The sequence below is a fragment of the Bemisia tabaci genome, chromosome 1 (genome assembly GCF_918797505.1).
Source record: "Bemisia tabaci chromosome 1, PGI_BMITA_v3".
Lineage (NCBI taxonomy): Eukaryota > Metazoa > Arthropoda > Insecta > Hemiptera > Aleyrodidae > Bemisia > Bemisia tabaci.
Window position 1 is genome coordinate 50,892,353 of NC_092793.1, and position 25,415 is coordinate 50,917,767.

Genomic DNA, 25,415 nt, shown 5'->3' on the forward strand with positions numbered 1-25,415 from the left:
CATTCTCCCTTTCTTCTCTCTCCATCTGCTTATTTTTCGTCATTCTTTTTCCTTTTTCCTCCTCTTTTCCTATGGAAATGGGAATAATGGTATCATCGTGATCTTGCATGCTTACTTAGAACACACTAGAAAAATAGCTTTTTATCCAACGGGAAAAATTTACAATACCGTCATACATCAGTTTGCCTTCAATTTTTAGAGTAGGCAATACCAGCTCCCATGTGGTCGAATAGTTGTATCTACCTCCGTGTAGGTAATTCATTCTGCAAGCAAGTATGAAAAAACTACCGGTAGTGAAGTCATAGACAGAGCTATGGTCAGTATCCCCCCCCCCCCGGAATCTACTCGGCTCTCCCAAGAAATGCTCGAGCTATTTCGCGAAGTGCGTTATATCCTTCATCTTTGAAATAGTTATTGTAAATAATTACGTCGATCAGTTTTATGGCGAGAACAGTCCATGTTCCGCCTGAGATGACTCAATTTTTCCATCTTTAAAAATAAAATTTTTTAAAACTTCTGCAATGGATTCAGTTGGTACTAGGTACGCTAAAACATGCACAAAAACTGCGCAGTAACGTCCTAATATTGAAATTAGGGGAAGGGGGGACCCTGGTAAAAATGGGCAGTAGAATATGTGTTCCAAAATACCATAGACCTACAGCCGGCTGTAAGATTTCCAATAGCTTCTATAGCCGGCTACACAATTTCTTATAGCCTTTTATAGCCGATGGCGACTAAGCAACAGCCAGGCGATAAAGTGTACGCTAAACGTTACTAATTACGGATGCTAGAACTTAGTGAGTTTCTGGACTACTGCTCTCTTTTTGGGCCGTAGTATCTTGATTTATTATGCGAGGAAAGCTCCGTACGTTTGATGGATGCCTGCCATTCCTAATATATTAGAGCGCCTTCAGTTTCGTATGCAATACCTCTGGTGTGAAATAGTTGCTTCAAGCGCCGTGGGCCGTGGCACGCTGCGGCGCGGCAGGCGGGCAGCCAGCGCGGAACGCGCATTGGCGCCTACAAACCTAACAGGGATACTTCACGCGTTGCGCAATGCGTGAAGTATCCCTGTTAGGTTTGTAGGCGCCAGTGCGTCGCCGCTCCGCTTTGTGTTAGGCTCTAATATTTAATCTGGCGGAGTCAGCGTTATTCAACTCATGATTTTGAAATGTTTGCACATCCTGTATGGATTATTCTCATTTTAATTGATGAAAAAAAATATGAATTAAAGGAAAATATAATGTGTGTTTTGTAAATATTAAGGTGGTTCCGTATCAAACTTAATGAATTCCAAAGCACACAAATTTCTACACAATTTCTTATAGCCTTTTATAATGGATGGCGAAAAAGCAACAACCAGGCGATTAAGTGTACCTAAAGCCCGGCGATAGGAACTATAGCCCGGCTGCATAATTTTTTATCGCTTCGTATAGCCCGGCCGTATGATTTTCTCCGCATTCTACAGCCAGCTATATGATTTTCTGTAGCCTTCTTTAGCCGGCTGTAAGAATTCCTATGGTATTTTGAAACTCAGCTCTTATCGCCAATTTTTACCGGGGGAAATCAGAGTAAGTACCTGTATAGCGAGGGGAAATATATCATGAGTTCAACTTAGAATCTCAGATTATTGTTGCAAATTGCTATCGCAGCACCAACAAATCGTTGGAATTTCATGGACCATTTTAAAAACTGTTATCCAAAAATATGCACGCACTATTGCACTCTCATGCCCGAGACAGCTAGAGACAAGACACTACTGTTATGCACTACTGTGCGAAATGCCAATGTTTATTACAAGGACGTTGCGTGCCGGCGTTGCATGTTTCCTTGTTATTGTGTCTATTTTTGGCTGAACCTAACCTCAAATTAACAATCTGTCTATATGTCTTCCAGAACCTTTCCGTTCCATGTAAATATTTGTTCTTTTCAGCAATCAAAGCAATAATTATCCGTAAAGACATTTAATCGGTGTCTAGTTGATATAGTGTCTGCTTATTTTTTGCCTCCCCTATTTTGTTGTGACCCTTGTGTAGGAAGTCGTGGTGCCTTATTTTCACCTTTACCAAGTTTTTCTTCATCTTCGTGGATTATGTCTTTCACCATACTCACTCGCTACTCATTATAGTTTTATCGATCTCCTCGTCATTTGTAAGTTATGACTTTCGCTGCAAAAATTTCAGACTCATCCAAGCAATATCTCTCCGAAGCAATACGTCTTTACCTGAATCATCCACAGCTCCTTCCGTCCTCCTTCATCAAGGTATGCACTTTGTCTATTCTGCTTGTCTAATTTATCGACAGCTAAGAATAAGTGAATGAACTTATTGTAGCTACCTCTTACACGATTTTTGTAGATTAATCATAGCTCTGTTGGCTGCATTTTTTACGGACAACATGAATTTGACAACAGCTGATCAGAGACGTTAATGCGCACCAGAGAAGCGACTAGAACATTTGAAAAAAGGTCTGGAGGATTAAGCAGTCACTCGTTCCTGAGTGCGTACTACCAGACCCACGATCTCCACTAGAAATCAACAAATGGAGCTTTGGTTAATTTACAAAAATACTGGTAAATTAAAAATCATCCCACATAGCTAACGGAGACCAAGCCTCTGAAAAATGGAGCTAGAAGCAAAAGCACCATACTTCTCTCAAAATACATATTGACGGTGTAAGTCGGCAGTCACATAACTCAGCTGCGACGTCGCAGACTTCCTGTCATACTTTACTTTTTAAACGGAAAACTACTCAACGGAAATTCTTTAAAACTGCCATGATTTTTCTTCTCTGTGCGAAGAAAATTCTGCATAAACTTCAAGGAATGGAGTCGATTTGTTCTCCTTTAAAAAAATAACACAGAGGTGGAGATTTTCAGACACCGCAAACGAGTTATGCGATTGCTCACTTACACCGTTGATATTTTTTTAGTGGACATAACTTATTAGGTATCTGTTGTTTTTTTAAATTGATGGTTCTTACTAGACCACACGTGCTAACATCGAATGAGTGAGGAAGTACATTGTGTGTGTTCGTAAGCCTTAGGAGTACTGGATTCATTAACATGTAGTGCCCAGCTTATTTTCACAAAAGGTCTTTAAAAAATTCGGATGATTTTTTCTAAACATCGCTTCTTGCACCAACCAGCATGGAAGGGTTCTGCAAGCGCAACGCACGCCAATTCGACCAGGAAACAATTGCTCACATTACCGGACTTGTTAAAAGTCAGTGGTTGTCAGAGCCATGCATAGTGATCCCAGTCAAATAAAGATTCAACATCGAATCAGTATTCGATATTAAGAGGGTGGCTCTTTCATGTCCTTCTGAAAGTCAGTTGAACTATTTGATGAAACATATATTGTTGACGCATCATCAAGCAGGTGCCAACCTTAATAGTCTCATCTCTCAACATTGAAACTGGATACTTTTGAGCTCATTCAGGTTCTTATGTAACCCATCAATGTTCCCTTAAATGTCAACAATTTACAAAACTCTTGGAATAAGAAGTCATCACATCATGATTTTAGAGGGAGTCACGGTACTTAATCCTGTGCTTGAGTGTTGGGTGACTGAATGCAGGATCAAACATGAAATCTGTCAAAAAGTTACCCATGTATAGGGCTGCCTGCAAGGCCCAGGAGAAACCTGGAAAAGTCAGGGAATTTCTCTCCCAGTCGCAGAAATTCTCAGGGCTGCAGCTCAACAGCTTAAATAGCTATTAAGCATTGGTACCACAAGTCAGCGTTGCCCAGTTTTTGGGAATTTTTCGCCCTAAAGCGAGTGCCATGAGTACTGAATCCGCGATTCGTGCGCTAGTTCAACGGGAAGGAACCTAATTATTAATTCCTACCTACTCTCGATTAGTTTTTTTCTGGTCTTTTCTTCCATTTTTTTTATTCAGGCATGAAATACTTTACAGTATTTTCACGCATCATTGAAACCATCCTATTTGGATTATTTAAAGTTTTTCCTTCCCACAATTAATGGCGGTGAGTCAAAGTTTGCATCGCTGTTTTTTTATCATATATTAAATATAATATATATCATTAAATTAACATTTTTCTCTCTTCTTTGTAACTTGTCAAAGAAATATCAGGGAATTTCAACGCCACAATTTCCAATAAGTCGGGGGAAGTCAAGGAACGGTCAGAGAATTTGGAAAGTTAATTAAACCTGCAAACAACCCTGTAAATGTAATTTAAGCTGCTCAAGAGTTGATATGGGTGTACCGCGCAATCAGGTCTAGAGCGACGTCCGAATGGCAAGTGACTTTAGTTGTAATCTTCGTATTTTTAAATACCCTCGCAGAAACACGGCCAGTAACTTTTACACCATTCTCCCCACAGGAAACTAACTTGATGATTTTGAGATAAGTTGCAAGAGTTAGAATGTAGCCCCGTACTCCCCTTCGTATCTAAACAACTCCAAATCGGAACGAGAAATCAAGTTCGCCTTCAATTTGATGGATGCAATTTGAGCGGCTCTGGAGTTGACATAGTTGTATCGCGCAATTTTGTCTAGCTCGATGTCCGGAAGGCGAGTGATTTCAATTGTAATTTTCGCGTTTTTAATTGTCATCTCCTCAGTGACACGTCCAGTAACTTTTACTCGATTCTACATGATAAAAGGAGGAGTACAATTCTTATTCCCTTCCGTTTTCTCATCTATCCCTGGAAATACATCAAAAAGTTCTTAAATCACCCCCAATTATTTTGAATTACTTTAAAATTTAGGAAATTTATTTGGGGCTTCCGTTGGCTGCTTGGACTTTCAATTGACTAGGAAGGGTAGGAGTAATCAATAAACGCCCTTTAATTTCAATATACCCACCTTCTGATAATGTCAATGATTGTCACTGCCTGCAGGACCTCCCACTTTTTTTCTTGGCCCTGTCATGAGTTCCATCCTTGAGGATTTGTAAATGTTATGTTCGATGCCGCGGTAAAAATGATCGGTTGACCAGGGCAAAAACACATTTAACATCAATTAATATCAGTTTATATCCATCGATATCATTTTAGTAAGAATAAGATAAATTCATGACTCAATTTTACTTATCTGCACTTCTATCATGTTAAGTTTGAGGGCAGAATTAAAACATTTCGAAGAAGTCTGGTTAAGAAAAAACTAAAATAGGCGTCGAACGAAAACGTCGAGCGTCGGAGAGAAAAGATACTCTCAGAGCTCATTCCGGCTCCATATGAAGCGTGCCGAAAAATGTCCTTCAAAAAGTGAGGTAGGCAAAATCACACACATCCCTCTAAAATCGTACAGTTGTACAGTCGCGCATGAGTATTTTGAAATAATCCGAGCAGAGTCTAAAAGCATTTCACGACCCGTGCGCAAAAGAATAGTTTTTTATCAAGGAGATATCGTCGTTCTTTAATATGCATTCGTATCGGAAACTTTCAAATTTCCGCTGCAAGTTTTTCCGTAGGTGAAAACTAAAAAGCGCCACATAGGAATGTAAAACTTGCCATTTCCAATGTTCTTCACAAGATGACAAAGAAGGACATGGTGTTATTAAACGACCCACGGTCAGTTACTTCACAAAAAATTAAAAACAAATGGAGGGACAAATTCTGCCATAACGCAAACCCTAATGCGTTTTCGCGGAATTTCGCCGTAGATATGTGCATTAGAAAAACTTTCAAGTAAGTATTTCAAAGAACTTAACAAAATTTTCCCTCTGAACTTCTAACATCGAAGTCTGCTGAAGCTTTTACGACGTTTTGAAATTTCCTCCTCTAAATTATTTTCTCTGGACTTTTGCGAATCACTCCAAAATTCTGGTACACTTGCATCGTAAACCTTGACCGCCCTGTATGGAATTTTCAAAAAATGGAGGGGAAAAAATCAAAGGTCTTTTGTCGTGTCTTCAGTACGTAGGAACTTCAAAGGTTGCAAAAGAAAATGTAATTAAATTCTATCGAACTTTTCGCGTTTATCTCATGCAGAAATCTTCGCCTTGGCCGTAGGGCGTCATTGCTAAAGCCCCAAATTTAAGGGAGCGTTCGCAACCCAGCTGTCTCCCCTTTACTTTGACGGGGGAGGGGGGAGGGGGGAATTCCGTAGAGGGCACGTAGAATACAACGTTAAGAATTGTAAAGCTGGCTTGTACAGCAAGCAAAATTACCAATTGAGGAATGAATTTTTGGTAATATTGGGATTGATCCGACTCAAATCGACCGACGACCGCCGACTCGACCGACTACCGTGAGAGAGAGAGAGAAGAAAAAACCTCGACAATCGCGTTTTTCGCACGATGTAGGAATCTTGCATAAATGGAACTAGCCTCCCCTCACCTTTAATGGTGTCCATTCATTAGGTGGAAGGAAATTAATTGGAGAATTCCTTGGTTTGCAGCGGGGCGAATAAATTCCACGTCGCCATGAAGTCCGCATGCGAGGATACCCCAGGATATGGTCCCTAGAGACCAATCCCTCATCTCTGTTTCTACATCAGTCGCTGAAGAACGAATTATTTAATTGGAGCGGACACTTTTTCCGGAGGGAAATACGCCATTTGTCATCCCTTTCGGCATCCGTGTACACGAATTCATCAGTTTCGCTTCAAGTCCAACCCTATTTTGAGGCTGACTCATGTGTCATCTCCTTGGTGATCTTATGATAGCCGTTTTTCATTAGAGCTTTTTTTTATTGATTCTCGCGCTTGTCTCTAAGTTTTCTCTCATTTGGTCAGTGTCATGCCTAGGACTCGTGTCGTGCTGTCTCTCATCTCTGATCGAACGTTCTCTCTGTTTATTTAATTTTGTTCCTTTTTACTCGCTTCCATAAAATTTACTGGCAAAATGCTCATGTATTCGAGGTACGTGTCAATCACTAAATTAATCTGTTTTATCCTAGAAGTTCCTAAAAGGTAAGGCGTCAAATAGGATGCCTGTGGCCGTAAAACTGGATGACAAGTTCTTGAGAAGTCAGAAAAACTTGTAAGTCAGGAAATGTTGTTCAACTCTGAAAAGTCATGGGAAAATCAGTAACTAAATGACGTGGAACCTTCATATTTTTCTTCCAGCCAAAGCACTGCATTTTTTTTTCAGTTAACATTCGTTTTTCAAATGCTTCGTGGAAAGAAGCTTTATGAGATATCACGCCGAGAAATAACATTGGAAAGTCATGAAATTTATTTGCAAAGTCATTGAGAAGCCAGAGGAAAGTCTGTGAATTTTGAAATCCTGGAACACTTGTCATCATGATACCATCGATTTTTCTCCCTTATTTATGTCTCGTTTGTCACCGTTTACGAGCGTCTTAACTTTTAAAGAAGTAGGTAACGACATAGATGCAGCACAGATTTTGCGTTCGGAAAAAGTTTGCAAAACACTTACGTACAAGTTTTGTAGCTTTAATGTCTTACTATCATTCAGTTGTCTAGAGAAGCTGCCATTCCTGAATTTCAAGGTGGAACTTTGAATTAAGCACCTGCTGTCTGATTTCCCCTCCAGTTTTCGCACAAGTTTCTTACGACACGTCAAACACGAATCATGGGGCTTGTCCAGGCACTTGAAATCAATGAATCACTCTTTTTCTCTCGGAATGAAGAACAATTAGCTGTTTCTATTTTCTTTCAGAAAGGATTTGAAAAAAATGCATTTGATTTTTCTTTGCCTTAAATGTGCCTTAAGTGTAAGTAAATTGTGCCTTAAGTGTGCTCAATTTATAAATTATTTTTTTCGCCGCCTTTTTCGGGTCGCTGCCAAGACAAGGGTTGCCGAAAGACGCTGGCTTTCGGTTCGTAAGCTCGAATTCAATTTTTCGGCTCTGTCTACCTCACTAAGACGCTCTAAGTTCCGTAATTTCGTCCGAAACTAGTGGCGGGGGTTGAAAACTGTTGGGAGATGGTTATAACTCTCCTCTTTGGGAGAGTCCAGCTAAAAATCTCGGAAAATACCCTCAATTCGAACAAAATTTCCCCCTAAAAGATCAAATTTTAAATAGAGGGGGAGGGGGCTCAACTGGCCTCACTGCCTCTCCCAATTGGAACATCTGGCTATAAAGGTCAGGCTTTTCTGGAATACAGTGTAGGAGCTGTTCGCGTTTGGATTCAGTTCCTAGTTTTGCTCATAAGGCTCTTTGTTTTTAAGCGTTCAAGATAACAGGGTTGCCACAGTCAGAGAAAATTGGGGAATGTCTGTGGAACTGACGAAAATGTCAGGAAAAACTGGGGAATGTCAGGGAAATTGACGAAAATGCTAGAGAAAATCTGTTAAATCACCTTCATTTGCTTTCTAGAATGGGTTTGAGGATTCGAACAACAAATTTCGCTTGAAAACTATTTTCAATTATGCCGTCTTAACCATCCGTCACATCTTCAATTGTCAAGGAATTCCACCAAAATGTATCAGGGAACTACATTTTCTAAATTCTGTGGCAACTCTGATTAAGTAATTTCTTTCAAGTGTCCATCCTGACTTTACTTTCCTCCAAACTAGAATACTATCCGGTGACTTGATTTCAGAATGCCTACAGAATGTTTCCTGCTCGTATGCTGGGTCCTGATGCAAATGGTCAAAGCGTCTGATGACGGTCATTGTTTCCACTTGCCACCGAGTCAGTGTCCTCCTCGAAATGAAATTTGCCGTTGCAAAAGAGCTCCCGACGAAGGCTCCTCTTCCGTCGGTTGTTGCCACATTAATACTGAATATGAGTTGAAAGAAGGACTCGCCTGTGCAGGTTTGTCATTTGAATTTAGAATGTGAGACGGTGAATTTACTGGTCTTTTACAAGAAGTTTGCAATTGCAAAAAAAAAAAAAAAAAAAAAAAAAAAAAAATAGAAACTTCAAAGCTTCCTTCCTATCCTGTCAAAAGCATTATCGAAAAGATCACAATTTTTTCCCCCTCAATGTTTAATTCTTTGAAGTGTGTTCAATAGCTACAGGCCCTTCAATCTGCTTATCAGGTCTGAGTTTCGAAAGACAGCCAGACTCTCTAAACAAGAAAGAAAATCCTGCAAGAAACTGAACGCCTGGAAGAAGTGACCCAATGTGTTCATGCGTTAGCCTTTGTACTTACAAAAATCAGTGAGAAATGCTAGGCATTCTGAAGCCATTTTCAGGCAGCATCTAGCATCTTCCTCACAGAGTGCATGGATTAAAAAAAAAAAAAAAATAGATTTTACTCTGTATTCTTTCAAGACTTATGCACTTGGACTGCATTATCATGAGTTCAGCAGCCATCTTTTTGTTTGTGACTAGCCTGGCAGACATTTAGGTACCTAAGTATTTTTAGAATTGTTACAAAGTATAATTTTCTGCTCTTTTAAAAATTTTCAGCAGGATTTTTTTCTTCTTCCTCTTTTTGTCTATTCGTAGTAATTCTGAAACATTAAGCACCCTATTCTTTTTTTTATTTTCTAAAGGAGTCTATCCACAGGGGATGAAAGAGGGCTCAGTTGATCGTCTTCAAACAACTGCGTTACATATACAGAATGCAACGTTGGATCGACTTGATGTCTCAGCTGCAGCATGGAAAACACTGATCTCCTTCTCTGTGACAGACAGCAAGATACAGCGTCTGATGGGAGAATTCAGTGATGTTTCTCTAGTTTGCCTTAATCTCTCCAGTAACTTTCTTATTGAAATGGATCATCACGCATTGAATTCTCTCCAGAAACTTGCCATGCTGGATCTGTCTTACAATAATTTGACCTCCTTACCTCTAATTAATGTGGCGCAGCCACATTTTCAATTAGACATCTCGGGTAAGTTATTCCGAGAACTTTCTTTTTTTTATAGAATCTGCATGTGTAACCATCCCTGAAGAAAAGAACTCTCATTTAAAGAGGCATAATTTTGATCGAATTATTAGGTTGCAAAGTAGAGTTTTGAGATTAAAAATTCTTAATAATAGTTTGAAGAATACCTGAGTTACAAGTGGTTTAGACCAGAAATGCCGAAAGATGTCAATTTGAACCCTTGGCATCATTTTGCTCGGAACATGGTCTATTTAAATTTTAGATAGATGTATCTCAAAACTGTACTTATTTAACTGCCAACTTCAATTAATTCTGTTTGGTTTGACATGGGCTTAATGTCCCTAAATGTATACAGAACCTTTCCTCTAGGATTTTGTATCATTAACTTAATTCTGTATTTTTACAGAGTTAGGTCCTTTTACCCTTAGGAGGTACTTTCAGGTAGGCACACGGTAGAGTGCATTTTGAAACATCTGTCTTCGATTTTTAATCAATATAAAGCAGAGCAAATGTGTAATTAAGATTTCAAAAAGCTGAAGCCTTCACACATAGTATATTTTCACCCAGTCATAATAACCTCTGTGTTGGGATTTCAGCTTTATGCTGAATTTTTATCGCACGTTGGCCCAAAAATTCCAACATACTGTCATTTATAATACTTAAAAATAGAAAACAATTAAAAATAAAAAGTAGTGAATCCATTTTGCCATTTATCTCAAGTTACCTCTACATACCTAAACTCAGAGCCAGAGCTAACACATTTTTCGAAACAAGCTCAAAGTACCAAGGCTTTTAAGTTCCCAAAAAAGTTGTAAAAAATGTCTCTTCAAAAAGGAATTTTTTCTGGGACTTTGTGGAAAAAAGGGTCCAAATTTTGTGAAGTGTTCTTTTGCTACGTCAAATTGTTTGACGCAGTATAAATGCAAAGCAGAAGTACCTATTTTTTTTTTTCACAATTTGGGGGCTTGGAGGACTAGGCGCATAAGTGCAGTTTAATTTTTAAATTACATGGATCCTTATGGTGGAAAGAAAGTTCAAACTGACTTTGATGCTTAAAAATTGGAATTTGGGAGCAAATTTTTCACAGAATATTCATTAAGACTACTTTAACTTGAATCTTTATCATCTGAATTTCTTCAAAAACTGCACATATGCACCTTGCCCCTCAATTGATATAGAATTTCTACATTTTGTTCTTTTCTTTCTTATGTCTGTTTTTAATGTATCTAATTTTTCACTAATTTGAGTCCTCCATTAATTTTAGGGAACTCTCAATTGAATTGTAACAGTATCACAGAACTTATGAAAGCAGCAAAGAAGAAAAAAAACAATCTCCACTTCAGAAATGAAAAAAATGAAACATTTTGTTCCCTCTCCTACAATTTTGATTGGTTCAACGCAACTCAAATCATATCGCTTGATCAAGTAGCTGTTATAAACAAGGTGAGAAGATATTTTTGTTTATAACATGAAGATGTATATTCACCTAAGCCGTAATGATGATGGACAGCAAATACTGAACATTTGGCTCAAATTTTAGCCTGTTTTTCCACTGTAGCATTTTAACTCTTCATGCTAGTAATTATCAAATTATTTCTTAGTTATACTCAAATATAAATAAAGCTATGCATGGAATACAAAAAAATTTGGCACCGGTTTTTTTATATTACTTGATATGATATTCCTTAAAATTTCCTGAGCACGGTGAGATTTTAACATTGACCTTTCCATATGTCAATGCCAAAAATAGCAGGGTTGAAACGTGAATTTTTTGGTCTTCTTGCAAGTGTTCTCTAATGGAGGCTTAGGACTGTAGCTGTATCTGTGTGGAGACTGCGCCGCATGCTGTTATCATCAAAAGAAATTCGATTAGTTTTGCTTATCTTATTTTCTCGGCCAGTGATAAAACGGAAGCTCTCCTCCATGACCACCAAGATGTCACAATATTTCCTCTGGATATTGTATGTTAAAGTGCAAAAAAATTCAATCTTCAGTCCCACTTTTTTCAAGATTGATGCATTAAAAGTTCGATTTTAGAAGCTCTTCTTGCTTGGCCTGAAGAAATATCATCTCAAATGGTGCCATCAGCAGTTCAGGAAAAATTAATTTCTCAGAGAACCATCAACCATTCATATTGGTTTTCATCTTATGCTAAATTCTGCAGGTTTTATCTTTATCAAAGATTATTATGATAATGGAAAGCATATGGCTCCCTCCTCTATATTGAAAGTAACAGTCTGTGTATCACAAAGCCGCTTGTTTGCTTACATCTTTCTAATTAATTATTTATTTTTCTCACCAGTTAAATGAAGAATGTCCAAAAAGCGAGAAATTCTCCTGCACCTGTTCTGCGTACCGAACAGACCTGGTGGGAGGTCAACAGCCGACCTTCACTGCAAAAGTTGATTGCTCTAAACAAAATTTAACGGAGTTACCTCCAAATTTGCCAGCTAACACCATTTTTCTTAATGTATCTCATAACAATGTAAGTATCCTTTATTTTGATTAATATTCTACCCTAAGCAATTTGAAATCATATCCTTAAATTCAGTATGTAAATTACTGGGCATGCTGAATAGGCAGCTTGTTATTATCAATTAAAATGACTTTCCTGTCACTACTGACCGCTAATTTTCATGATCTGAAACTCTTTTAAAGATTGAGAAAATGATGAACAAAACTTATTTGTAGAGTTGCTCTATCTCAAATTATGTTGGAAGGGAAAAAACAAAAGTTACATGAGTAACGGTTTACAGAAAACAGAGTGATGAGTTTGAGATATTTGTTCTCAGTTTCAACAGATTTATGTGTTTAAAAATATTAGCTCATCAGATAGCTGAGAATATTAGCTTGTATTTTACTGAAAAAATTGTTCTTGCAATTACAGTTTGGAACCAAAAAATTATGCGAACTTATGAAGAAGACAACTCTGTATCCTTTGCAGGTGCTGCCGACAAAAAATTAAGTGATAACTCAAACTGTTAACTGTAAAGATTTGATGAGTACTTCAAGCGTATTATTACTCATTACTTTTTCGTTCTTTTGTTGTAGATAACTTCTCTTGATCTTTTGAGCACGGACCCAAGCTATCACTACCTCCGTGAATTCTATGCTGATCATAACTATATCGATTCAATTGCAAAGTTAGAAGGGACTCGATTTATCGACAACTTTGCAGTGTTGAGTTTACGCTCAAATAATCTAAGCTCAATTCTCACTTACATCCTATCCAATACATTTGACCGGAACAATTTTCCTCATCTGGTACATTTGGGACAAAACAAGCTAGTCTGCAACTGTAGCACTGCCCAAACTTTGAAGTGGTGGTTGAGGACAAATACTCGCAATGTCGTTGATTACAACGAGGTTTTGTGCAGTAATCTACCAGAGAGGGTAAGTTAACACTTGTGAATTAAAAATTTATTACTTCAAGGATTTTTTTGGTATCTCAACTGGTTTGATATCATGAAGCATTGTGTGCCAAACAGATGTGTCAAATATTAATCTCTTTAGAACTTCCAGTCTTTTGTATCTAAGTGAAAATGAAGAGAACTCTTGTGGGTCTATAATATGATCATAGTGCAAGATATTAAGAATGATTTGGTAACCCATTTTGGCAGAGATAGAGAGTGATCAGAATAAAGTTTCAACAATTTTAAGTACATATCACTCATCCTCTGATTTAGTGTGGTTAGTTTGAATCTAATAGATCCTAATAGGCGCTTTTTGGTTTGAATATTGTACTCTTGCCCCTCTTATTAAAGCGATTTTTACCCTAAATCACATACAATGAGAATTTTTTAAAAATTTTCTCAGGAACGATTTTCATGAGCTTCTTTCTTGAGTTCATGTGTTTTACCCTACATTTTTCCGCACTCTTCTTTCATATTCCACGTGTTTGAGCCTGTTATTCTTTTTGTTTGAAATACAGTGGACCTTTAGTGAAGGCCTTTTTTTTTAAAGTCTAGTCCTGATTTTGGTGGATATGAAACTTTGTTTTCAAGTATACCAGTAGCAATTGAAGAGTGGAACATATGTAGAAGTTGAATGATATTTTTGAGATTTTAAGGAAAACCTGTCTAAGGTGAAAAATGACACAAAAAAAAGTACTAAAAGGAGAGAAATTTGAACTCCAGGAATCCTAAAATATACCTGCAAGTTATATGCCTAGAACTCCTCTGCCTTAAATTATTCCAACTACCTTACAGCTGCAATGGAGGTAAAGTTGACTGGTTTCTATTAAAGAACATCAAATCAGAAAAGAATACACTCATTAATTTTTCAAATGTTTTACCTGTGTTTTTCCCCTTTTTTTATTTTCAGGTCATAGACTTGAATCAGAGCAAAGTCTGTCCATTTCAAACTGATTGGACCGATTATATCTACTATATTATCGCTGCAGAAATAGCCATGTTTCTCTTACTCATAGGCAAAGTAACCTATGATTACTGGGTTTTCAAAACACATGGTTATTTGCCTTGGCCCGCCTCGAAGATGCCAAAAATGCCTTGTGACTGGGTTTTTGAAACCTAATCATATTTTTCTTTCTCAGTTTTACTCATTTTCTTACTTTTCTTTTCTAATTTTAATTAAGTGTCTAAAGTACCTGGTAATATAAGTTAATGTTGCCTAGTAAGATTAAAACTTAACAAATACTTGAGTAAGTATATGTACGCACAGATTCAAAAGGGTAACGCTTTTTTGAATGATGTCGATGAACTAGTGTAATTTCTTTTGAATATGTTTTTGTAATTAGTTGTGGCCTCTGCCATAACATATTATTTTTGTCACTAAGCTCGTGGCATTGAAAAATTTATGAAACTTCTAATTACTGTGATGCTAAAAAATTAGTTTTATTTTTATGTTTTTTGTTGTCAAGTCTCCTGGTTACGTTTGTAATGTATAAGTAGTTGTTTTTTATAATTCTTTTGGCCAATTTTTTGAGGAAAAATGTGCAAAGTATATTTTAATAATTATGTTGTCTATTGATACCTCTATTTACCATGGAAGGTCAGGTTTCAGAAAGTGAGAAAGGTACATTTATTTTGCAGGAGCTATTACCATATTATTAATGGATCATAATTTTAATAGGTCTTTTTATGATCCTTTGGGAGGAGATTAACCTATCTTGTACCAGCACTTATTCTGGTTTTTTGGCCATCATGTAGTTTATGTTCTGACTTTACCAGGTTTTGGTATCATGTCTCATTTAATCAGTAGCGAAGCTGGAAAGCTTCGCTGAAGTTTTTGGGAGGCTGGGATTGATTTATGCCATAGTAGCTATTGGCATTTTAAGTTTTATTGTCTGAAAGCATCATATGTTTACTGTTGGTAAAGATGTTGATACTCGAGCATATTACCTCCTGAACTCTTTAGAGTAAAGTTTTTCATAGTTGTTTATTTTTTTCCCTTTTATTATTTTTCAAAACAAAACAAATAAGTGTAGGGATAGGTAGTGATTTTTAATTTGTGAATGTTGAAATTTTTGAGGTTTAAAATTAATTTTATCTATCCTCAAACGCATAAAAGTTAAGGAGAATGGAATCAATTTAGGCATGTACATAGTCAATTTTCTGAGGCGTGTACATAGTCAATTTTCTGAGGGGCATTTGAGAAGATACTAAGACACGATATGTATCTTCTTCATAAGCTTCCACATTTTATTTCACTCTGAGCTCTTTGATGACAGACTTCTCAAATCATAAGTATAAAGGTATCTAAAAGCTGGACAAAATTTAAGCGCTAGGATATACTTTCCCCATGATTTCTTCAACTGTTTTCTTCCTCCTTTTCTTTTTCTTTTCTATTTTTTGCTCTTTTTCATAACAGATTACTTGATGATGTTCTGTGCCTTGTTTTATTTACTCAGATATACGTGCAAAATCAATTTCATGCGGCATGATCAATATTTAATCCATGAGGAGAAGCCCATTTATTAGCATCAGCTCTGAGTTTACTCGCTCTTTTTTTAGCCCTAATCTTAGAAAATCGTCAGTTAGGATCAAATTACTGAGGAGAGGTAAATATTTCTCACCAGCTTTATCAAAAACAAGCTGCTTGACTAATATTTTGAACAATCTCTCTTCAATATCATTTTGTTTAATTTGTAGTTTCTGGAAACCTAACATGCCGCAAAGTCCACTCATTTTTCTTGCAATATAATTAAATTCATGTCTTCTTTTTTTATGCACTCAGTATTTTAAAATTACATCATTTCATAAATTGTTACAACGTACTGACTGCCATGATACTTTTTTAGATTTTGTGGCTACTTTAATCGACGCAAAAATCAAAATGAAAAATTCTGCTTTTCTTTTCTTTTTCTTTACTATCATGAACGTTCAATGTTTGCCCAACTTTGGGTTAATATCACTTTCCATGCCTTAGTTATCAACTACATTACTGTGTGGCATCAAGCTTACCTTTAAAGTTAAATGCTCAATAATAATGTCAATTTACTCACACTGACTAAATACAATGATCATGATGGCTGTCAATATTAGAATGTAATGCTTTCATGTTTGTAATGTCCAAGCCTTTCATTTCAATTGCTCAAAGCAAAGTTTTATAAAAGCTCTAATTTGGAAAGGTGCACGGCGCATCATATACTGACTGATGTTTTTTTGCTTTAAATGCTCTTAAAAATGCATGTGATCTGTTGAATCTAAAGCTTGTTCAAAACAACTACCATCTTGCTTTATTTATTTTTATGTTTTGTATAACTCGTTGATTATTATTATTTTGATTTTTTTTAATAAGTATAAACGACTTGAATAAAAAAAATTGCAAATTGACCCATCTGTTTCCTTTTTTAAACCACAGAAAATACAGGTGGTTGTGGCGAATGAAGAAATGTATATTTTTGCATCCTTACAAGTAAACGCACTTCTAAAGACGGTCGCAACAAAGTTGTGTCATGTATAGTGTGTAGAAGTGTCCACACCTTGCTCTAGCCTCATTCTCATTGGCCAAAAGGCCAATTAACATTTCTACATCAGGGCCAAATCTAAAGATGGCCACCTCGCTACCACCTTCAGTATTTTCTCTATGCTTTTTCAAGCAGAAATACAAATTTTCAGAACTTTCATTTGAACAGAGGAACAACTGGAAGACTCTTGCAACTAAAGTAATGGTACTCAGTGAGGTCATTTGATGACAAATGGAACCTCTACGCTGAGATTGTGCTTGAAGCATATGTTTCTCTTGAAATTTCAAATAGATATTTAAAAAAGAATTTAACTCTGAATACTCATGGTCAGATCAACATACCTTAGACGAAAGTTGTCACCTTCCAGTCCGAGTATCAAGTGCCAATTGTACTTTGGTACCTATTTCGTTGCCAAACAAAACTTGTCTGATTTTTTAAAAAACAAATAATGAACAAAATCATTAAAAAAATTTTCCCAGCATTAATTTTGTCATTGAGATTAGTCCCTGAAATTTTCATGACAGAAGGTGCAAAAGTTTTAAATAAAAATGAAAACAGTGTTGAGACGTCTCGCAATATAGCATCTTAGCGTAAAGGAAGCTTGTGATACTTGCTGGAAAAGGACCAAATATCTTTTTGTACAGCTTAATTATCTTCCTTAAAATAATGTCACTTCACTAATTACATCTGAAGACTGGCCATGTGTGAGAATGAAAGAAAACATTTAAGAGACATTTTTAACGATAAAAACATTTTATTGCAAATACTGTACAGGTAGCAGCTTTTACTTTTTCTAAACTTAAATTCATATACGTAAAAAAACTAATATCATACGTAGTACATATTTATATATTGATTCCACCGTTGGAGGAAATTTCGTGGTCATTTAAAATATTAAGCGCAAGAATTGACAGGGGTATATTATGTCATTTGCACTTGTGGTTTTTTTAAAGGTTACCACTGCTAATGACGTGGTTTCCACAGCAAAAGAATCTAAATTTCCTTTATGGTTGACATTTAACTTCCTTTGGTGGCAGCTATGCGTCAAATCTGATACAGACAGGGAATGCACTGAAGCATCATAAATAATAACAATGTTGCCAGCGGAAGGAGATCCAAAGAAAAGACCGACACCAAAAAAAATTCACTTTCCTATAAAACTTACAGTGCGTTATTTATTTAATCCACATTGAAGAGTATAATGACCAGTATGAACATGAACAAATTGGCTTTGGCTTTCATCGAAAAAAAGTATGTCCTTAAAAAAGATACAAAACTGTCTCAGGTGTATATATACTTTTTATTTTGTAATCTTTCATGAGATAGATTATCTGTGGCTTATTTATTCTCTGAGATTTCTCATGGCTCAGTCACTCAGGGCTGTTTCCTCAGTTACAAGATATCATTGGTCAAACTGAATTGTGGTAATGTTCATTTCACCTCATATCTTGCTGAGGAATTTATTCCCAAATAGATAGCTCTGAACATGATTCATTAGGAGACATCTAAAGAAAAACTTATAACATAAGTAAATGTTTAATTCATACCTTGTAGGTATGACAGACTGGTTTTTACATTTGAAATAATATGTACTTCATTTTTGTCTTTTAGGTTTAAAATACAAAAAAACTGCTCCCAAAAATAGAACACGTCACCATTTTGAATGGTAGTGAAGAGTCTTATGCATTCATTAAATCTCACAGTTACAAGTGTGAACAGACTTTCAAGAACATGATACTGATTAACAAATTTGATTTTGCGTTAGACTTGGCCTAACAACCAGTTTCGACAAGCTTGTCTATCGCTTCATTCAGCTTTGAGTTCTTCCAATCGAGAGCTATATCATCCAGATGATTATCAAAATCTACCAGATCAAACTCATGCCATCTTTCTTGAAGCATGATGGAAGTTGCGTTCAGTATACTGTCAGGCACAAGAGAGCTGCAGAAAGACATAATTAACTATAAGTATTACTGGAAAAAAAAGCAAGGAAAATGGATAAGGCAAGGATGGACAGTATCTCGTGGGAAGAAATTACTGTCAAGAAAAAACTAATTAAAAAAAAATAGAAGATGAGGAGACAGAGGTAACAAGATCAAGCAGCTCAGCGAAAAGAATATAAAACTTGGGAGGTTGCAAGATCTTTCAAAGATGTCAGCCAGAATCATAGCGAGGATTGAAAATCCACTTCATAGGAATGGATAGTGAGTGCCACATGGTATGATAATTTTTAAAATTATACAATCCAGGCACCATCATAATCATTTAATCATGCAATGATGCACCATTACATCATATGATGGCACTGTAATATTATCTATAAAGCATAATTTTACATTGGCTACTTTTGTCTTCCTTATTTGCGTCCTACGAATGAACAGGATGTTCCAAAAGTTCTCGCTAAAATAACTGCATGAGAAAATAAACAGCTGCCGTATCACAGGAAATGGAGTTTCCTCTTAACCTGAAATACTATTGTTGATATACCACAAGAAATTTTTAAAAACAGTTTATTAATTCATAAAGTGTCGCCAAAAATTCAAAAAATATTCTTGGACGAGCTTGAAAAAATAAGTAATTGTCTAATGACGAAATAAAAAGATTTACTTTACCTGACTGGTGACCATTTGTTTCCAGAAAACTGTGTTACACTCAAAGGCGATTCCTTCATGTCTAGCGTCATTTTTGTGTTATTTACCTGAAAACAAAAATGTCAGGTTGTCAATATTCGAAGATAAACAATCTGATCTCATTTATGAGAGTATAGACTATAAAAAAATGAGAATAACCCTTCATTTTGCTTAGAAGCAGTCTAATGACCTTCAAATCTAATTTACTTCTCAAAGGGTAAAAAATTTACCAAGTGCTTACCTCATGGTCTGAAGATTAAAAACCTTTGTGTTGCATAATAGTTTGTCAATGGGCTTGTTGCACAATTTTTTCTATTTCTTGTCATGAAAGAATTAAGGCTCCTGATGTCACAGGAACTTTCCTGGAGTTTTTTTTACCACCGAAAACCCTTAAGAGCTTAGAAGTCCCGCTCTTAACCAACTCGACAGGGATTCCACCTGGACCCGGTGCTTTGCCATTTTGCAGCTCTTTGACCGCTTTAATAATGTCACAAGTGTGAATCTCCAAGTTGTTCATTCTTCCGTTGTCCGTGCTGCTGTCTCGAAACTCTGGGCGCCTTTCCGTCAAAAGATCTTTAAAATGATCCTCCAGTTTTTTAAGTGATATCGGAGAGCTCTATTCTAAGCTCTTCGAGTGCCTCAGAAAGCTGATGCAGCAATGCATTAGGGGTGACGAGGTGCCAGGGGAGTGGAAGGAGTCCTGGATCAAGGCCATCTACAAAAAGAAGGGAAGGAAGGACGATTGTAACAACTACCGGGGGCTCTCAGTGACCGGGACAATAAGCAAAGTGTACGGGAAGATACTGAAAGCGAAGATCGAGGACGAATGGCAAGATCACAAAGCAGAGGAGCAGGCTGGTTTTCGAGCTGGCAGGTCTACGATAGATCACCTCTTTGTTATTGTCCAGGTCATTGAGAAGAAAATGGCCGTAGCTCAGGAGCTGCATTTAATTTTTGTGGATCTCCAGAAGGCGTATGACAGTGTGCCGTTGGTGAAACTTTGGGAGGCCTTGGAAAAATCGAATTTTAACGGGGGGTTGATTGACGCTGTTAAGCGATTTTATAAAGGGAGTTTTACCAAAATTAAGTGCCATGGGGGGTTGTCAGCGGGATTTTATGTTACTAAGGGTTTAAAACAGGGATGTTGTTTGTCGCCAACATTATTTAAAATTTATCTCGAGTGCGTGCTAAAAGAATGGAAAAAGAAATGTTCTGGTATGGGTGTCCCCTTGGGTGATCTTGAAACTCTGTTCACTCTGTGCTTTGCTGATGACCAGGTGGTGGTTGCTCAAGATCAAGACGACGCGGAATACATGATGCGCAAGTTAGTAGAAGAGTATCGGAAGTGGGGTCTGGAAGTCAGCATATCCAAATCTGAGAAGATGACTTTTGGCGGTGATCAGCAAAGCATTGAGTTGGAGGATGGGCAGCAGATCAAAGGCTGCGAGCACTATAAGTACTTGGGAGTGCGGTTGACCCAGGATGGAAGAACTGATCAAGCGATTAAGGAAAGAAACACCCTGGCAAGGAAGGCTACAGCGATGTTAAATGGAATCCTCTGGGACCCTCGGATTTCCAAGGAGAACAAGAGGAGAATTTACGACGATGTAGTCAAGAGTATTCTTACATATGGATGTGAAGTTTGGCAGCTGAAGGAGCGGACAAAGGGGATGCTAAGAGCAACGGAGATGGATTTCTGGAGGAGGTCTGCTGGAATTTCTAGGAGAGATCGGGTCCGCAATGAAAGAGTGCGTCAGATCATGGGAGTCGAAAATGACATCATATTCGACGTCATGACCAGACAGCTTGTCTGGTATGGTCATGTCAATAGAATGACGGACGAAAGGCTGCCAAAGTAGTTGCTTGATTGGGTTCCTCCTGGAAGGAAACGAAGGGGACGCCCAGTGAAAGGGTGGCGACAGGGGATTTTAGAAGAAATGAGGGTTTGTCAACTCCCTGAAGGGCTTTGGGAGGATAGGGGACTTTGGCGGCTAGGGGTCGCAGAGCGCCAAAGAGCGCTATAAAAGCGACTTTATACATACAAACCCTTAAGAATTAATTTGAGAAAAAACCTTCCAAAATCTGGACTCTTAAAACGATCACGTCTGTGCGGGAACGGGTGCAGTACACTTGCTGCGTCACGGTACATTACAAACTTGATTTCATCATCACTCTTGATGTGTTTCTCCATTAGGAATTGGCAGTCTTTTTCAAATGCAGATATCGAGGCAACTGATGATTTACTGACAAAAATGAACTTTAGAAATGGAATCCTCAGACGTTTAAAAGTCTATAGCCTTCATTAGATAATTACAAAGTAAAAGAATGAACCCTACTTTTAAAGGAAGCTTCCAACAATGAGCGATTAATGATAAAGCAGTGGCTAGGTTTGTAGTGTACCGATACATAGCATGGTACTGGACCTGCTTCAGCCAAAAAGTGACCGCTTTGAATGGGTCGGCTTAAAAAAACTTTCCTTGAGTTTGGAGGAGATTCCAAGATTTTTTGAGAGCACAATCGTTCTTCTCGAGGTATTCGCCATTTGAACAAGTTATCAATTCGCAGAACCCCAATAGGATTCAGGAAGCGTGCAACGATTTTTTGAGTGTTCCAGAGTGCTTCAAGCTTAAAAAATATGCTTCCCAAGGTCAGGCAGGGAAGTTTGGAGTTCATACAATTTAGGTACTGCTTTGACAATCTCCCCCCCCCCCCCAAAAAAAGGAAAAATGTTTTCAAAAATTTTAAGAAACTGTTTTGTAACATCCCAATACACCTATATAACTCATTAATTCTGAAGACTAGGAACAAGAATGGACACAGATTATGGATCAACCATGCTTCTTAACTTTAGGTATCTTTACCGAATGTGTCAATATATATCTTTAAAACAAATTAAAAACTCTTTCTAACCAAAGCTTCATGAATTTCGATGGCCAAACCTGAAAATCAAGTTTATAAAGCTTTGGAATTTCTGCACTTGGGAGGTACTTTATTTTTCGGAGGGTTACAAACTGACTGCGCTACTAAAAGTTCTCACTTAATATCTTTCAAACAGGGCAAATTACGAACATTTTTGAATAATTCAATCGATCAGTTTTCTGATAATAATAAATAATAATAATACATGGTATTAAGATAATTTAGAATGGAAGATGATGGAAAATCTACATCGTAACCAAACCAAGATGCAACAAACCATCACAAACAATGATTTGTGGTTTCCAAGTTTAGCCATCAAAGTGTTTCAAATCTATTGTAAGAATTTCAAAATAAATTTGGCTAATCTTTTGTTCAAGATGAGAAGAAAGAAGGAAAAATAACTACTCACAGCTACTAAGCATGCTGAACTGTAATTTTCTGCAATTTTATCAGATAAGCGGCGGGCAACAACATCCGGGCTGTAAGGAAAACAAATACCAATACTTTAAAAAAGAAAGATAATAATACAAATTTGCAATGCTGAAGGGGATTGATGCTACAGCATTTCTCCAGAAAATAGATAGGAGCCTATCGAAACCAATTTCCATTTAAAGTAAGAAAGGTAAAAAAATTAATAACTTTAGAAAATTGCGAGACATCTTAATTAACAATTATAAGATCATTGATTAAAGCTGAGAGACAAGTTGAAATATATAGTGTAATATGGCATGTAAAACTTTGCTATTTCTAACTACACAACTTACAAATTAAACTTGTGGGTCATTCAACTTTTATCCTTCAATTTTTTCTGGTTTTCTTTGACCATAATCAGCCTAGCTGACCTCTTGAAGTAAGTTTATTCCTTAATCCTCTCCTCCTATGCACACATCAAATAGTTTGACTTTTAACTTACCTGTTATCTGAAAAATTTTTGTTGGCAAAATAATATCCAGCTATCACTTGACCTTGAGACAATGCAATTTGATCTACCTGCAAAAGGAATTGAAAGGAAAAATTGTTAATTTCTGAGAAAAATTAAATGGATAAGCAAGAGATAAGTTGCTGATAATATACTTACCTACTTCATCACGCAAATGCATTGAACTTGGAGCCATGGTAATAGACACAAGGAAAGTGGAATGTTTCTTCTTAAAAGTCCACGTCACAATGTATTTAATTAATGATGGCTTTAGAGGAAATTTTAACAACAGTTTCGGAACAATAATTTTTGTTAAAAAACCAGTGCTACATGATGTGTTGGAAAAAAGTATTTAACTGGTGACAGATACCAGTTTACTTCTCACAATTTTTGGCGGAGAAGAGGGACCGCCACAAAAACTTATTCGATTCCTCTGGAAGAAAATTTTCAATATCCCGCAACACTGGTTTTCCTGGGAATAGCCACTTTGAATAGCTGCTACAGGTTTGGAGACGATATAAAAAATCTAAAACAGCCATTTTCGTCCTTAGTTGGTATGCAAACATGTGAGGAAAAACTATGAGAGGTTTTGGGGTTGGTCCAGCAAGTACCTCAGGGTGATTTTTCATGGAATGACCCACCTATTATTTTCCACCCTGCAGATATGCTAAAGACAAGGCACAGTTCTTCGAAAAACAGCAAGAAAGAGCTTGCCACCTAGAGGTTTTCTCATTTAGAGCTCTAGAGTTCACGCCAAATAAGTTTAAATGCTTTTCAGACTGCGACAGAGGATTCGCCACCTTGATTCTTCCATTTACTGTGCATGTAAAAGGGACGTCAGACAATCTCCTTTTTCAGTCAAGAAGTATGCATACTTATTTGGCATGGACTCTGAGAGCAAGAGAATATTGGCTGATAAAATTGATCTAAGGAGGCAATCCTCTAAAGCTGCTTTTTCTTCCAAACTAGCTCAGAGACATCATGTGGCACCGCTCTGCGCAGGTTGCCATTTGATGACATGAAATATAACGAAAGTCAGCCAGCACTGCTCTTCAAGAAGTGTCCAAAGCAATACATGAGTTCAAATGGGAGACTGATCGTGCGCTGTGCGCGATGTCGCATCGTCGGTTAGAGGATAACACCGCTCAAAGCATCTGACTTCTTGTGAAATATGGCCACTGTTTCAAGAAGTCCTTTATCATGAAATGCGAATGGATTTTTAGGATACAGAGCCGCAATGACCATAGTCTAAGGCCTTGTCCACACGAACGCGGTTCGCGGAACTCAGTTCGAGGAACTTTTTCTCGGAACAAGTTTTTTGCTGAGCTGAAACTTATTCCTCCAAAACCTGGAATTTCCCCCATGCTCCGAGCTTCTAAATATGTTTCTTTTGATGTGAATTCGCTTGTTTTTGTTTTTCACGTCCTTTACATATGATCTTGACATTTATTTTTGTTACTTTGGCGGTCATAATAATCTATTATTTTGCAATAATTGTATAGTTTTATTGAAGTTCCGGTTCCAGTTCGGACGAACCCGTGTGGACAGCATGCCTCGTTTCAAGGAATAAGTTCCGGGAACTGAGCAAGTTCGAGGAATAAGTTCCGCGAACTGCGCTCGTGTGGACAAGGCCTTAAACATAACAGTTAACACTTTATCGCTTCCCCTGAAACAACCATCAGACCCAATTGAAAAATCAAAACGAAGAATTCTATTTACCTGAGTTAAAGCAATTTCTGCCATTGGAGCGACTTGTAAGCAGAGGTGAAATAAAGGTACAGCATCTACAAAAACCAAGTTTTTGGAGTTTTTGGAATCGTTAACTTCTTTAGCAAGCAATAAGCCATTCACGGCACAATGAGGATACTTGGCTGCATGAAGGATCACTTTACTGAAGGCACGGGGAGTGAATTCGACGTCTCCCATGATCCCAGAATGAATTTTCAAAGGAGCTTTCTTCACGAATTTCGAAGGAAGTTCTCCAGAGCCCGAAAAATATGCTGAAATGTGACGAACAGGATTAGTTGATTACAAGTGCTTATCACTACTTGGTACAAACAATTAATTATGTTGATTACGCTCTTAGAGGTTAGGATTTCCTCTAGAGAGCGGTAGAGTATTGGGAAAATCCGATAGATGGCTCTGTATGCATATCCATTATCCACCGCGGGAAATTCAATTTGACGCTCATCTTTGAGCTAGTCCGACTACGTAGTCGTGATCGCTTTGAACATTTAAGATCCAGCACTGACATCAGAGTTAGAGAACGAATCGCTTTTCTCCTCCGAGTACTTTTTTTTTGTT

At 37.3% G+C, this 25,415-nt stretch overlaps 2 protein-coding genes across 3 annotated transcripts; one reads left to right on the forward strand and one right to left on the reverse strand.

Moving 5' to 3' along the window:
* Nucleotides 1–1,844: 1,844 nt before the first annotated feature.
* hfw (leucine-rich repeat domain-containing protein hfw) lies at nt 1,845–16,509 on the forward strand. Of its 2 annotated transcripts, none has more exons than XM_019049270.2 (7): nt 1,845–2,263; nt 8,479–8,693; nt 9,380–9,721; nt 10,980–11,158; nt 12,018–12,200; nt 12,767–13,108; nt 14,039–16,509. In XM_019049270.2, exons 2-7 carry the CDS (start codon nt 8,480–8,482, stop codon nt 14,246–14,248), a joined length of 1,470 nt encoding a protein of 489 aa, XP_018904815.2. In that variant the 5' UTR covers nt 1,845–2,263; nt 8,479; the 3' UTR covers nt 14,249–16,509. The 2 variants fall into 2 exon arrangements, with proteins under 2 accessions (XP_018904815.2, XP_072158742.1); XM_072302641.1 differs by lacking the exon at nt 1,845–2,263 and adding an exon at nt 6,701–6,828.
* Nucleotides 16,510–17,377: 868 nt separating this feature from the next.
* Nucleotides 17,378–25,194, reverse strand: EMC8-9 (ER membrane protein complex subunit 8/9). Its single transcript, XM_019049271.2, has 5 exons — nt 24,831–25,194; nt 23,106–23,182; nt 22,602–22,671; nt 19,256–19,341; nt 17,378–18,584 (listed from the first exon to the last, which is right to left on the reverse strand). Exons 1-5 carry the CDS (start codon nt 25,035–25,037, stop codon nt 18,416–18,418), a joined length of 609 nt encoding a protein of 202 aa, XP_018904816.1. The 5' UTR covers nt 25,038–25,194; the 3' UTR covers nt 17,378–18,415.
* Nucleotides 25,195–25,415: the final 221 nt, after the last annotated feature.